The following is a 16,461-nucleotide window of genomic DNA, read 5'->3' as shown; positions in this document are numbered from 1 at the left end:
TTATCTCTCCTCCTCCGACTGGCTGCTGCTCTCTAAGCTGAACATGCTTTAGAGCAGATAAAGCGCCTTATTTTCCTGGAAACTAAACAGCTCTAGTCTTTTCTTTTTTCTGAATGAAAACAAGGAGCAAGTGAATCAGTGAATCAATATTTATAGTGGCGAGCCCTAGTTATCTTCCATTCCGGTCGGCTCATGTTCCTCTGACCGACAAAAAAACAAAGTCAATTTAGAAAAGTGTTTGCTCCTAATGTCTGTCTCAATTTGCTATAAAGGACACAAAGTATGGAATAATCTGCCAACTTCTCACTGCTGTCACAAATTCAGTTAAGAAAAGATCTCTGCTTCTGAGTCATTCCAATATTCCTTCTGGGATACATTCCTAAGCTCATTTTTGAACACTGGTCAAATAATTCTGTTTTAAAATGAATTTATTGTAAGTATTTCTATGTACAACAAATACAATGTTGTATGTACATTGATGTATGTTTGTTAAAGATGGAATATGGAACATTTTAATAAAAATATCTATTGTTAAACAAATAATACCTCCGTTTAGAGGTGTGCAGAATGAATGGACAGGTTTCCTTGAGAAGATGTGTGTAAAAAAAAAATAACCTAATTTTTATTTTGTCGGGCACAACACTGGGTTTATGTTTACATCTACCTGCCACTAGAGGGCACCGTTGCACTAAAATGTCCGCTCAGCAAGGCGAGGCTGGGACTGTGTAAAATGGCAGACTTGACAAGTCAAGCAGCTGATTTTGAGCCCAGAAGATGTTCTAACAGTAAATACTGTGAAATTAGTCCTGACCCTGTACAATTTGTCAGCATGGTGCTGCTGGTCAGCAGTGAACCAACGCCCCGAAGGCTGTAAAATATTTTCTGCTGTTGCAGCTACCACCTCTGAGTGTCCGTGTTCCATATTCAACCTGAGGCTTTTTTGATAGCCTTCCATACATTACTATTACCACATGACAAGCCACATATATAGAATTAAAAAAATGTTCATGAAAAGAGTAATTTTCAGGTCTGCTTTACCTTACTCCCTGAATCACATTAAGTAGGGTTAGGGTTGAAGGCGCTCCACAACACAATCACCCATTCACACGCTGGTGGTGATGAGCTATGATGTAAACACAGCTACCCTGGGGCGCACTGATAGAGGCGAGGCCTGCCAAACTCTGACCACAACCAGCAGGCGAGGGAGGTTAGGCGTCTTACCCAAGGACACAACAGAAGCATTCTCTGGTCAGAGCTGGGATCGAACCTGCAACCTTCTGATTACCGGACAACCCGCTCTACGTCCTGATCTACTGCCTTCCCTGTATATGTTGTACTCTTGTGACAGAATGTGGAGTTATTCTAAACCTGACTCATGTATTATTTTACAGGTATTTCCCCTTTTTCTTATAGTGCTATTGCCATCATCGGCAGTGTGGGGAATATGCAAGAGTGTGAATAACAAAAAGTGATTTGTGTGCCTTGAAAAGCACTAACTAAATCTAATCCACTACTATTACTATTATTACAACCATGAGAAACGCCTTATCCAGTGACACAGACTGTCTTTAGTCTAACTTAATGAGGGATGGAGCCTTCCAGACAACAGCTCCAAGGCTGTGGTACTGGTCATAAATTAGAATATCATGTTTCATGTCAGTAACTCCTTTCAAAAAGTGAAACGTGTACATTAGATTCATTTATTAGACACTGACTGATATATTTGATATGTTTATTTTGTAATTTTGATGATTATAATTCAAGGCAAATGAAAATCCCAAATTCAGTATCTCAGAATATTAGAATGTCAATTAAGACCAATGCGAAAAACAAAAAGACAAGACGCAATAATGTCAGAAGAGAGATGATGACAGAAGCGTCTCACCTGCAGACAAAAAGGACTGGATTACTGCTGAGTGGTCCAAAGTTATGTTCATTGATGAAAGTCAATTTTGCATTTCCCTTGGAAATCAAGGTCCCAGAGTCTGGAGGAAGTGGGGAGGAGCACAGAATCCACGTTGCTCCAGTGTAGTTTCCACACCCAGTGATGGTTTGGGGTGCCATGCCATCTGCTGGTGTTGGTCCATTGTGTTTTCTGAGGTCCAAGGTCAATGCAGCTGTAGCCTAGGACAGACCTTGTATGTCAGAGGTCACCAGAAATTGATTTTTCCACAGCCTGCTTCATCAGTGGGCCAAGGGTTAACTGTGTGCTTTCCACCAAGACATAGGCTGTCTACAACCTTGCAAGAGGAGGAAGCCATAATAATATTCCATCTCCTGACTCCCTTATCTGGCCTGCAACTCACAAGTCTATTCAGGAGAGAGACTTTTCTCATTTAACAAAACGATTCTCATATTTGTCCTATAGAATGCTTTCTTCACTTTACAGATGAATTACAATTACATTACCTACAAAAATTGTTTTATCTAAAGTGATTTGATAATGCCTTGACTGCTTTATAGTAATGAATGAATCAACATAAATGTTTATTACTTCATGACTTATTTCAGATCTTAAATACACGGCTCAAACTCGGAGGGGGGGGGGGGGGGGGGGATGATTGTTGGAAGTTGGAAAAGGGTAGAATGCCTTCTTCGGGTCAGGGTTGAGGTCCTGCCCCAAGTGGAGGAGTTTAAGTATCTCAGGGTCTTGTTCACAAGTGGGGAAAAACTGGAGCATGAGACCGATAGGCGGATTGGTGCTGCATCTGCAGTGATGCGGGCGTTGTACCGGTCTTTCATGGTGAAGAGAGAGCTGAGTCAGAAGGCGAAGCTCTTGATTTACCGGACGATCTACGTTCCTACCCTCACCTATGGTCATGAGCTTTGGGTAGTGACCAAAAGAACGAGATTGCAGATACAAGCGGCCAAAATGAGTTTTCTCCGAAGAGTGGCTGGGCTCTCCCTTAGAGATAGGTTGAGAAGCTCGGTCATTCGGGAGGGGCTCGGAGTAGACCCGCTGCTCCTCCACATCAAGAGGAGCCAGTTGAGGTGGCTCCGGCATCTGGTCAGGATGCCTCCTGGACGCCTCCCTGGTGAGGTTTTCCGGGCACGTCCAACTGGGAGGAGACCTAAAGGGAGACCCAGGACACGCTGGAGGGACTATGTCTCTCACCTGGCCAGGGAACACCTTAGGATTCCCCCAGAGGAACTGGCCCAGGTTGCTGGGGAGAGGGAAGTCTGGGCCTCTCAACTTAGGCTAATGCTCCCGCAACTCGACTCCGGATAAGTGGATGAAAATGGATGGATGGATGGATGGATGGAGTTAAAAATAAGAAAACAAAAGATTTATGTGAAAGAAGCTTTAAATAAAAGGGTCTTTAGCTGTTTTTAAAAGGATCCAGACTGTCAATACTACGTAAGGATAAATGAAGATCATTTCAAAGATGGAGTGTAACAGCCTAGAAAGACCAATCACCTCGACTTTTATATCTGGTCTTTGGAACTTATAGAAGGTTCTTGTGGGTGGACCTGAGGGCTCGGGTTGGAGCATAAGGCTTTAACAATTCAGTAATATAGGGAGGAGCTTGACCATGTAGAGCGCTGAAAGTTATAATCAGGATTCTAAAATGAACTCTAAAGTTAACGGGTAACCAGTGCAGAGACTTTAGAATAGGAGTGATGTGAGCTGTTCTGTTTTCTCCAGTTAAGAGCCTCGCTGCAGAGATCTGGACCAACTGAAGGCAGTCATGGGCATTTTCATTTGAAAACTGTGTTACAGCAATCTAGACGGGAGGAGATAAAGGAGTTGATAACCATTTCAAGTTCATGTTTTGACACCAACCTTCACAGATTGGAAATATTTCTTAAGTGATAAAAACCATTTTTGAGTGACCTTCAAGCGACATGAATGGTCAAAAACACACCCAAATTCAGCAATCTTCATACTTTGCAAGCATGCAGCGACAGTGGAGAAAAAAACTCTCTTTTAACAGGAAGAAACCTCCAGGGGATCCTGGCTCAGTATAAGTAGCCATCCACCACGGCTCACTGGGGATTGAGAAGACAGAGCAGACACAGACACACACACACACACACAGACGGAGCTGGCCCAAGTGGCTGGGGAGAGGGAAGTCTGGGCCTCTCGACGCTACTGGCCCCGCAACCCGACTCTGGATAAGCGGATGAAAATGGATGGATGGATGGACAAATAACATAGATTTACATGTAAGTAGTTTAAATAGAGTGCTGTGCTGTTTGAGTGTATAAACTGAACGCCAAGAGAAATCACTAGTCTGATTTTTTTTCCGTTGAATAAAATAAATATGTCAGGCAGGGGCTTCTCAGGGTCTGTCTGAGATCTGTCTCGGTGAGACCGATAATAGCAATCCAAAGTGCTTTTTATGTATGATCTGACAATTGATCAACCATTGCTTAAAAATTAAATACAGCTTAGCCGGTTAATTGCTGTGATCATGAAACACGTAAACGGCAGCATGCAGAACTCACGAGGCAACGTTTTACGTGTTGTTTACTTGTTGCTGTGAGTAATAAGACAGAAAAAGCCACGCCAAAATAAGTTTAGGAAGCCCACTAAGAATCGTAATAAAAGTATTTAAAATAAATACCATACACAGTTGAAGAAACGTTGGTTGACGTACCTGATATGAAGTGGTCGCCGCATAAGCGAAAACCTTTACTCTCGGGATCCCACAGTTTCATTTTAGCCCGGTCACTAGCACGTTTTATTACAATGATCCAACGTTTGCGGCGTTCCAGATCTTGGGGAATCCTGTAGATGGCTCATTCCTTATGTCGTCTGCATCTGTTCTGCATCCTGGGGCACAACAGGAGTCTACCATCTTTCCCGTTTGATTGAGTTTTCTGACAATAACAAATAGTCCAGCTGCGGGCTTCTGCCTGCCAATATGGCACCTTTTCGATCTGAACTGTTGCATGCCGGGAGAAGTGACGTCAACTCCCGGAACTCTATAGCAACATATCTACAGAGATAACTCTGGATAACCTAGCCTTTTAGATGGAGGCATGTTGGAGGCAGCCACCACCAGCAGCCTGCACAATGCTAACAAAGCATGATGGATCCTTGTTCTCATTCTGTTTACGCCAAATTCTGACTCTACCATTTGAATGTCTCAACAGAAATCGAGATTCATCAGACCAGACAACATTTTTCCAGTCTTCAACTGTCCAATTTTGGTGAACTGGTGCAAATTGTAGCCTCTTTTTCCTATTTGTAGTGGAGATGAGTGGTACCCAGTGGGGTCTTCTGCTGTTGTAGGCCCTCGGCCTCAAGGTTGTGCATGTTGTGGCTTCACAAATGCTTTGCTGCATTCCTCGGTTGTAATGAGTGCTTATTTCAGTCAAAGTTGTTCTTCTATCAGCTTGAATCAGTCAGCCTATTCTCGTCTGACCTCTAGCATCAACAAGGCATTTTTGCCCACAGGACTGCCGCATATGGGATGTTTTTCCCTTTTCACACCATTCTTTGTAAACCCTAGAAATGGTTGTGTGTGAAAATCCCTGAAATTGAGCAGATTGTGAAGTACTCAGACTGGCCCGTCTGGCACCAGCAACCATGCCACGCTCAATATACCCTAAATCACCTTTCTTTTCCATTCTGACCTTCAGTTTGGAGTTCAGGAGATTGTCTTGACCAGGACCTCCTCCTTGAACCGACACCTTATCGTGGTGGAGGAGTTTAAGTGCCCTAATGATCCTAGGAGCTATGTTGTCTGGGGCACTTTGTACCCTTGGTAGGGTCTCCCATGACAAATGGGTCTTAGGTGACGGGTGAGACAAAGAACGGTTCAGAAGATCTTTCATGGATGTAAAAACAAAGAGTCGGAGTACCCGGCCCAGAGGGTTACCGGGGTCCTACCCTGGAGCCAGGCCTGGGGTATGGGCCCGTGAGCGAGTGCCTGGTGGCCAGGCTTTCGCCCATGGGGCCCGGCCGGGCCCAGCCCGAACCGGATACATGGGCTCATCCAACTGTGGACCCACCACCCGCAGGAGGAACATGAAGGATCCGGTGCAGTGTGTATCGGGTGGCAGACCGAGGCGGGAGCCTTGGCGGTCCGATCCCCAGACAAGGAAACTGGTTATTGGGACATAGAACGCCACCTCGGTGATAAAGTCGGACTCACCTCGACACATAGCATTGGCTCTGGAACCCAAGTCCTTGAGAGGGTTTGGACACTCTCCTTTGCTGGAGTTGCTCCGGGTGAGAGGCGGGGGGGCTGGGGTTGGCTTTTTGTTAGCCTCAAGACTCTCTGCCTGTGTGTTGGGGTTTACCCCGGGGGGCGAGAGGGTAGCTTCCCTGTTCCTTCGGGTCGGGGGACGGGTCCTGACTGTTGTTTGTGCTTATAGGCCAAATATCAGGTCAGATTACCCACCCTTTTTGGAGTTCCTGGGACGAGTGCTCCATCAGGGGACTCTGTTGTCCTGCTGGGGGACTTCAATGCTCACGTGGGCAATGACAGCATGACCTGGAGGGGTGTGAGTGGGAGGAATGGCCCGCCTGATCTGAACTCGAATGGTGTTTCGTTATTGGACTTCTGTGCAAGCTGCAGTTTGGCCATAACGAACACCATGTTCGAACATAAGGATATCCATCGGTACACTTGGTACCAGGGCAGCCTAGGTCGCAGGTCGATGATAGACTTTGTAGTCATATCAACTGACCTGAGGCCATATGTTTTGGACACCCGAGTGAAGAGAGGAGCGGAGCTGTCAACTGATCACCACCTGGTGCTGACTTGGATCAGATGGCAGGGGAAGATGCCGCATAGACCTGGCAGACCCAAACACATAGTAAGGGTCTGCTGGGAATGCTTGGTAGAAAAACCTGTCAAGACAGTCTTCAACTCCCACCTCCGGCAGAGCTTTGACCACGTCCCGAGAGCAGTGGTGGACATCGACTCCGAGTGGGCCTTGTTCCACTCTGCGATTGTTGATGCGGCTGTTGCTAGCTGTGGTCGCAAGGTAGTCGGTTCCAGTTGTGGTGGCAACCCCTGTACCCGCTGGTGGACACCAGAGGTTTGGGGAGCCGTCAGGCTGAAGAAGGAGGCCTACAGGGCGTGGCTGGTCTGTGGGTCTCCACAGGCAGCAGACGGGCACCAGGTAGCCAAGCGGGGTGCAGCAGTGGCAGTTGCCGAGGCAAAATCTCGGGCGTGGGAGGAGTTTGGTGAGGCCGTGGAGAAAGACTATTGATCAGCGCCAAAGAGGTTCTGGCAAACTGTCCGGCACCTCAGGAGAGGGAGGCAGCAACTCACTCACACTGTTTACAGTGGGAATGGGGAGCTGCTGATGTCAACTGGGGCTATAGTCGGGCGGTGGAAGGAATACTTTGAGGAGCTCCTCAATCCCACCTACGCACATTCCGAGGAGGAGCCAGAGCCGGGAGACCTGGTGATGGACTGTCCAATCTCTGGGGCAGAAGTTGTTGAGGTAGTCAAACAACTACACAGCGGCAGAGCACCGGAGGTGGATGAGATTCGTCCTGGGTATCTCAAGGCTGTGGATGTGGTAGGGCTGTTGTGGTTGACACGTCTCTGCAACATTGCGTGGTCATTGGGGGCAGTTCCTGTGGAGTGGCAGACCGGGGTGGTGGTCCCCATCTTTAAGAATGGTGACCGGAGAGCGTGTTCCAACTATATGGGGATCACACTCCTCAGCCTCCCTGGAAAGGTCTACTCCAAGGTACTGGAGAGGAGGGTCCGATCGATAGTTGAAACTCAGATTGAGGCAGAGCAATGTGGTTTTCGTCCTGGCCGTGGAACTGTGGACCAGCTCTATACCCTTGCAAGTGTGATGGAGGGGCATGGATGTTTGCTCAACCAATCCACATGTGTTTTGTGGATTTGGAGAAGGTTTATGACCGTGTCCCCCAGGGGCACCCTGTAGGGGATGCTCCAGGAGTATAGGGTGGGTGGCTTGTTGTTAAGGGCCATTCAGTCCCTTTATCAGAGGAGCGTGAGTTTGGTCCGCATAGCCGGTAGTAAGTCAGACCTGTTACCGGTGAGGGTTGGACTCCGCCAGGGCTGCCCTTTGTCAGTGGTTCTGTTCATAACTTTTATGGACAGAATTTCTAGGCACAGCCGTGGTGTGGAATGTGTCGAGTTTGGTGGCAGGAGAATCTCGTCTCTGCTTTTTGCGGATGATGTGGTCCTCCTAGCTTCATCCAGCTCTGACCTTCAGCTCTTGCTGGGTAGGTTCGCAGCTGAGTGTGAAACAGCTGGGATGAGGATCAGCACCTCCAAATCTGAGTCCATGGTTCTCGACCGGGAATGGGTGGCTTGCTGACTCCGGGTCGGGAAAGAGGTCCTACCTCAAGTGGAGGAGTTTAAGTATCTCGGGGTCTTGTTCACGAGTGAGGGTAGGAGGGATCGGGAGATCGACAGGCAGATTGGTTCAGCGTCTGCAGTGATGCGGACGCTAGGGGTTGTATAACCAGTCGACTTAACTGCTCTGTAGTGACTTTTTATGCCTGTCATCGACTAGTCGCTGTCACGTGACAATGACCGGCAAGATGCAGTCCTCGGAAAAGACAGCAGGTGAGGAGCTCCTTCGCGTCGGGAGGCAACGCGCTGTGCCAGAAATTCGGTACTGACACCCGCTGTAAAACGGACATTTAACCAAATTGTGACCTTTACCCTCTTGCAATTCAACCTTCCTCTCACCCCCATCCTAATCTTAACCAGCTTGCGCATGCAAAGCTCTGATTGTTGGCGCGCTCCAGACATCTGCGTCCTGAGCATGGCCACAGTAACATCAAATTAGGTGTCGCCACCTCAAAAACTAATTTAACACGCTATCGTTCATGTTGGCTCATTTCCTTTTATGTTTTCTGTCTTTTATTTGTGCCTGATGCGTTTCGCTGCTGTGGAGCGGGGCACATCATCTTGTCCTCCGGTGACGCACCTCACCATGCGGCCGGCGCGCACCCCGTTGTTTTTGCGGTCGTTAGATCTTTTAGAACTGCAGTTCAAAGGTAACTCATAATAAGGTGAATATATATGAACCCATGTAGTAGCCTAGTTTCTCTTTAGGATTGAGAGGAGATGCAGGAAGATAATAAAAAGAGACAGGACAGAAAAATAGTAGGATAAAACAAGTTTTTTTTGTACCTGGTGGTTGCAACAAACAGGCACCACTGAAGGTAATCAGAAGTGAGGAACAGAAAATGAAGTAATTATTTTAATGTTTAGAGCAGCAGGAACTCTGAGAGGCTGCAGGCGCATCAGTGAGTTTGCGGCCGCTGCGCAGAGGGAGGGGGGAGAGGGCTGAAGCAGAAACTACCGTTGTTAAAAGAAATGTGTTTAACTTTGAAAATATGGGCGCAATTTTAATTGTCAAAAACTGCAGCGAACCAACCTCATCAGGCTCTGCAAAAGTCGGTTTTACTAATTGAAATCAGGTGGGTTGAAGCAGGGTTAAAACAAAAACGTGCTGGATACCAGCCCTAGAGGCCCAGAATTGTATAGCCCTGCCTTAGACCCTGGATCACACATATGTTGTACTATTTAAATGAAAAGTAATGATGTGTGTTTCGCCCACGCCTGTCACGCACTTTGAGATTCATCAGTTTGTTAAAACGCCTGGTACGAGGACATTACTTTCGTGAAACACATTTGTAGTCCCAGACTAAAAATACGTAACTTCCTGTTAAAAAATAAGCGTGTTCTTGTTATCACAATGCATCTTTAAAATTCATGGACATTATATGTGAAATCCATGGCACATAACAAGCAGAAATAGAAAATAACGCTTTCAGCCAAATTGATTTGCATTCACTTTCTTTATTCTTCCGAGAACCCGTGGTCCGGAAGTAAATGGGCGTGACTTAGGCTACGTTCACACTGCAGGCCTTGATGCTCAATTCTGATTTTTTGAGTAAATCTGATTTTTTTTTTTGTGGCTGTTCACACTGTGACTGAAATGCGACATCAAACTCTCCAGTGTGAATGCTCCGCTGCCCCAAAGCGACCCACATACGCAGAAAACAAGAAGTCACAGTGGAGCCGAAACCAGGAGTGGCGAAGTTGTGATGTAATCCTGATCCTCTGGATACACTATCAGTGAAAACTTTCACACTTGTTAATTCTTCCGTTTTGGGCTGGGAACTATTTTAAAAACTGTAAACAACTTTACTTCGTTCCCACCGCCTCCATGAATTATTATTCACTGAAAATGTTCCGGTATTAATTCATTCACGGACCCCCCCACCCCCCACTGGTGAAAGGCTTCTCTCCAGCAGAACCTCCAGGTCCCGTTCGCATTATTTCTTATATTTCTAATTCCTAAACCTTAAACAGGATATACAGTCAGACTCCTTAACCCTTCTGGCAGCGCTCCTCCTCAGGAACATCCACACGACGCTCACCTCCGCTGACTCAGTGACATGTTTCAAAAACATCAGATATGTGTCGGAATCAGTCCCACATAATCAAGTGACACGGATCGCATTTAAAAAAATCGGATCTGCGCATTCAAACCGTCATAAAAAATATCAGATATGGCGTGCATGTGGGGAAAATAAGCGGATTTTATGCGCTTTTGCCTGCAGTGTGAACGTAACCTTAGGCTCCATAAAGAGGTGAGTATATCAGGTTATTCGTTGTTCAATAGAGACAATTTGAACTGCAACCGTAAATTCTGCCCCACAACTAAGCTGGGTCGTGGTCAGATTCTAAAGTACAGGCCAAAAGTTTGGACACACCTTCTCGTTCAATTTTCATGACCATTTACATTGGGAGACTCTCACTGAAGGCATCAAAACTATGAATGAACACATGTGGATTTATGTACTTAACCAAAAAACGTGAACTAACTGAAAACATGTTTTATATTCTATTTTCTCCAAAAAAAAAGCCACCCTTTGCTCTGATTAATGCTTTGCACACTCTTGGCATTCTCTCATTGAGCTTCAAGAGGTAGTCCTAAGACTGTTGGAAAACCATTTTAGGTGACCACCTCTTGAAGCTCATCGAGAGGCCTTCAGTGAGAATCTACATAAAGAATCTATATACAGACAACACATTGATGGAGAAGGTGTGTCCAAACTTTTGGCCAGACTATACTTGTGTAGGATGACTTTCCAGCTTAGCACAGAGTTGTAGTTGAAGATGTTGATGAAAGATGAAAGTGGAAAAAGGATGGCCTACAGGTCTCGCGTGAGTTGTTCAGAGCATCTTCTGTTGCTTATCAGGATGCAGTGAGGGCCGCCAGAATGGCCTATTTTGCAGACATCATTGAAACTAACTCCAATAATCCTAAGATTCTCTTCAAAACGCTAAACTCAGTTCTGGTGTATCAGGAGCCTAACTCCATGTCTCCTACAGCTGCTGGAAACTCTGAAGCTTTTCACAAATTCTTTGTTGATAAAGTATCAGGCACGCTATTTCTGGTAACTCTATTGACCCTGTTCCAGTTCATCCATTACCACCCACCCTGAGCTCCCTCAATACTGTTTCATACTCTGAGCTGAATAAGCTAGTTGCGAGGCAGAAGCCATCTGGCTCTCCACTTGATGTTCTACCGCCTCGTCTCTGGAAGGCTGCCTTTCCGTGCCTTGGCCCTTCACTTGGTCAGATTATCAATGGGAGCCTCAGCACAGGTGTGGTCCCAGCTGCTTTGAAAGCAGCAGTTATTCGGCCGACCCTGAAGAAACCTGGTGCTGATGTCTCTGTGATCGAAAATTACAGGCCTATCTCTACCCTGCCCTTTACATCTAAACTGCTTGAGAAAGTCATTTATCAGCAGCTGGTCTCACATTTAGCTGACTCTGATCTGTTTGAGGTTTTCCAATCAGGGTTCAGGTCTGGCCATAGCACAGAGTCTGCTCTACTGAGGGTCCTAAATGACATCTGTGGTGTAATCTGTTTGAGTGTAACTGGGTTTTATTGTGAAGGGGAAGGGAGAGGAAGTGATTCAATAAAAGATGGAGTTTGTGTGCTCGACAAGGTGTCACTGGAATCCTTGATAAAAACACGACATGGTGTCAGAAGTGGGATCACAGTAAGTCGCTTGTCATCGGGGAGTGACAGCAAGCAGATCTGAGAGCGGTAAAGAGGTTTTTTTTCTCCAGACGATAGGATGTCGGACGAAGAAGCGGGAGCTAGCGCAACGGCTACACAGCCTCGCATGCCACTGCCTCACCAGCAAGCTAACGGCAGCTACAATGCGAACGTCAACTCACCCCCGAATGCCACATTCACCATCCAGCCTCCAGAGCAGTTTGATTTCTCAAAGCCACAGCAATGGGAAAAGTGGATAAGAAGGTTTGAAAGATTCCGACTTGCTAGCAACCTGCATCTTAGCTCAGAGGCTAACCAGGTAAACACACTCATCTACTGCATGGGGGATGAAGCAGATGATATCCTCAGAGGGCAAGCTTTATCGGACATACAAAGGCAGCAGTACCAAGCAGTAAGAGACGCTTTGGATACATACTTTGTTCCCAGGAAAAACATTATCTACGAGAGAGCCCGCTTTAATCAAAGAACACAGCAAGCTAATGAGGCAGTTGACTCGTTTGTCACCGCACTTTACGCTTTAGCTGAAAACTGCGGGTATGGGGCGCTGCACGATGAGTTAATAAGAGATCGCCTCGTAGTGGGACTGAGGGACATCAGCTTAGCAGAGAGACTTCAGATGGACAAAGATTTGACTTTGGAGAAAGCGGTTAATCAGGCCCGGCAGTCGGAAGTCATCAAAAAACAACAGACGGACATCAGAGGGGAAAATAAGTTGGAGATAGATGCTGTGACAGCGAAGCACAGGGAACAAAAGCGTTCAACATTCAAGCCCAGACGAGAACGTAAATACACAACAACAGATAAAACACCAAATGGGAGGTCATGCTACAGGTGTGGGAAAACCCCTGCGCATGGTAAAGGACAATGCCCAGCAAAGGAGACAATATGTCACTCATGTGGTAAAAGAGGACACTTCAGTAAAGTGTGTAAATCTGTTAAATCTGTGCATGTGATAGAAACAGAGGAATGTGATGATACACCCGTGTTCCTTGGTTCTGTAGACGCAGGTTCAGACCCTTGGTATGCAGACCTTACTATCAGAAACCACAAGGTTAGATTTAAGATAGACACAGGAGCTGACGTCTCTGTTATCCCAGCCCAAATGTATTACTGCATAAACCAAAATGAGACAGGGTTATGTGAACCAGATAGACCATTGTTTGGTCCAGGTGGCACTCCACTTGATGTGTTGGGAATGAGCAGAGAAACAATTTGCAAAGGTGAACAGGAAATCCAGGAAAATGTGTACATTATCAAAGATTTGCACATAGCACTGTTAAGCAGGCCAGCAAGTGTAAAGCTAAACCTTGTGTGTAGAGCTGACAGTATTGACATGAATGTGTTAAACGAGAACTACCCAAAACTGTGTCAGGGATTAGGTTTAATGCAACAACCTTACACTATTAAGCTGAAACCCAATGCTGTGCCTTTTTCCCTGGCCACCCCAAGACGGGTCCCCATCCCTTTGTTAGGGAAGGTGAAACGAGAACTGGAAAGAATGGAGTCCATGGGAGTAATCAGCAGAGTTGAAGAACCAACAGAATGGTGTGCAGGTATGGTCCCTGTGCCAACAAAAAATGACTCTGTGCGTATTTGTGTTGACCTTACTCACCTCAATGAAGCAGTGTGCAGAGAAAAATACATCCTGCCTTCTGTTGAGCAGACACTTGGATCCCTGGCTGGAGCAAAAGTCTTCAGTAAGCTGGACGCAAACAGAGGCTTCTGGCAGGTTCCGCTGTCACCAGAGTCAGCACACTACACAACATTTATCACACCCTTTGGGCGCTTCTACTTCAACAGACTTCCCTTTGGAATAGCGTCCGCCCCAGAACATTTTCAGCGTAGAATGTCAGTGATCCTTAATGGGCTGCCAGGTGTGGTTTGTCACATGGATGACATCCTCATTTGGGGACAGGATCAGCAGGAGCACAACGCCCGGCTGCACACAGTGCTCAATAAACTGCAAGAGGCTGGTGTCACTCTAAACCTGGAGAAATGTGACCTGAGTAAACAGGAAGTGAAGTTCCTCGGACACGTTTTGTCTTCAGCGGGAGTACAGCCAGACCCAGAAAAAATTAGAGTGGTCACAGCAATGAAAGAGCCGTCAAACATCAGTGAAGTGTGCAGCTTTCTCGGGATGGTTAACCAATTAGGCAAATTCATCCCAGGACTGGCCGAAAAAGACAAGCCCCTAAGAGACCTGCTCTCGAAGAAAAATCAGTGGGTTTGGAGCTGCGCACAGCAAAAAGCATTCAATCAGCTGAAAGGCGATCTGACGTCAACTCCCATTCTTGCACTCTATGACCCAAATAAAGACTTAAAACTGTCTGCAGATGCTTCCTCCTATGGACTGGGAGCAGTCCTCTTTCAACAAGAGGGAGAGCAATGGAGACCGGTAGCATATGCGTCTCGTTCTTTAACAGAAACAGAACAGAGGTATGCACAGGTGGAGAAGGAGGCGCTTGGACTAACGTGGGGTTGTGAGAGATTCAAAGATTTTCTTATCGGAAGACACTTCTCTCTAGAGACGGACCACAAACCACTGGTCAGCCTGCTAGGGCAGCAAGCTCTAACTGAGCTTCCACCCAGAATCCAACGGTTCCGCCTAAGGCTCATGAGGTACAGTTACACCATCTCACACATTCCAGGCAAAGAAATCCTCACAGCAGATGCGCTGTCACGTGCACCCGTTGACCATGACCCTGATTCTAAGGCTACAGCTGAACTACTGGAGGACACCAATATATATGTGGAAGAAATAGTCAAGTGCATGCCTGCTACCCCGTCATACATCACACAGTTAAGGGAACAGCTTAAAACTGACAGCATATGCTCAGATGTCATGGCTTTTTGTCAGAGCAGCTGGCCTGAATACAGCCATCTCACAGGCCCAATTAAAACATATTGGCCACACAGAGACACATTAACAGTACACGACAATCTGCTACTCAAAGGCACCAGACTAGTTATCCCTACTGCTATGCGCCACTCTGTCCTCATTGCCCTACACGAGGGACATCAAGGAATGTCTAGATGCAGAGAGAGAGCCAGGGAGACAGTATGGTGGCCCGGTCTGAGTGGGCAAATAAATGACCTTGTGAAAAATTGCACCATATGCATCAAAGAGCGTACCAATCCAGTGGAACCTTTAATGCCAAGTCAACTCCCGGAGAGACCATGGCAAAAAGTTGGAGCTGACCTTTTTACGTTTAACAACAGCAACTATGTGCTTCTGGTGGACTACTACTCTAAATTTGTGGAAATAGCCAAACTCACTCCCACAAGATCGGAGGATGTTATAGTGCATCTAAAGTCAATCTTTTCCAGACATGGGATTCCAGAGCTTCTCTACAGCGACAACGGACCTCAGTTTTCAAGCCAACAGTTCAAAGACTTTGCCGCAGCTTATGGGTTCATGCACGTAATGAGCATTCCAGGATTTGCACAAAGCAATGGTGAGGCTGAGCGTCATGTCCAAACTGTGAAAAGTCTACTAAAGAAAGCAAAAGACCCATATCTGGCACTTCTAGCCTACAGAGCGACCCCATTGGCTAATGGATATAGCCCAGCGCAACTACTAATGGGACGAAGACTGCGCATGCCAGTTCCCCAGCTTCCTTCTTTACTCAATCCCAGCCTTCCGAATGGAACTACAGTGTTGACAAAAGCGAGAGAGAGAGCAATGAAAGACAGTGCTGCGTACAACAGGAGACATCGTGTGACAGAACTTCCTCCGCTCTCTCCTGGGCAACCAGTGTGGATTACAGACACCAGACGAGAAGGGACTGTCATATCCTCTCACTCCACACCCCGCTCATACATTGTAGAGACCCCTTCAGGAGCCATCAGGAGAAACCGGCATCACCTTCAGCCATTGCCAGATGCCACTCCAAAGTTACAAACCCCAAGCACGCCAGTCAGACCAACAGAGAACGCCCTGCCTGCTTCAAACCTATCGGTGGCTACTACTCTGACTCCTAAGATAGCAGACGCAGGCCCTGTTAGAACTAGGGCTGGTAGGGTTGTCATAAAACCACAACGACTGGACTTGTGAAGAAAAAAAAAAAAAAAGGAAAGTTCTTATAAGCTGAAGAGTTGAACATGTTTCTATGAAAGGTTCTAAGAAAAAAAAAAGTACAGTGTTCTTATATGCAGTCAAAGTTCTTGTAAGTTTGATGTTTCAGCGAAAGGAGGATGTGGTGTAATCTGTTTGAGTGTAACTGGGTTTTATTGTGAAGGGGAAGGGAGAGGAAGTGATTCAATAAAAGATGGAGTTTGTGTGCTCGACAAGGTGTCACTGGAATCCTTGATAAAAACACGACAACATCTATCTATCACTAGATCACGGAACATCTGTGCTGCTTCTGTTATTAGACCTGACAGCAGCCTTCGACACAGTTGACCACGCGATTCTACTTGATCGCTTGGAACGATGGGTTGGGATCAAAGGGTCAGCTCCGGACTG

At 46.5% G+C, this 16,461-nt stretch overlaps 1 protein-coding gene across 2 annotated transcripts in view; it reads right to left on the bottom strand.

The window, feature by feature from the left end:
- Positions 1-1,933: 1,933 nt before the first annotated feature.
- The window catches only part of il1rl2 (interleukin 1 receptor-like 2), a 35,661-nt gene continuing 21,133 nt past the window's right edge, over positions 1,934-16,461 (bottom strand). For both annotated transcript variants that reach the window (XM_070544488.1, XM_070544490.1), the window contains one exon: positions 1,934-2,124. In XM_070544488.1, coding sequence (XP_070400589.1) covers positions 1,934-2,124 — 191 coding nt within the window. The remainder of the gene's footprint in view (positions 2,125-16,461) is intronic.

This window comes from Nothobranchius furzeri, chromosome 14 (genome assembly GCF_043380555.1).
Source record: "Nothobranchius furzeri strain GRZ-AD chromosome 14, NfurGRZ-RIMD1, whole genome shotgun sequence".
In the NCBI taxonomy this organism is placed as follows: Eukaryota; Metazoa; Chordata; class Actinopteri; order Cyprinodontiformes; family Nothobranchiidae; genus Nothobranchius; species Nothobranchius furzeri.
This window is presented reverse-complemented; position numbering and strand designations above follow the sequence as displayed.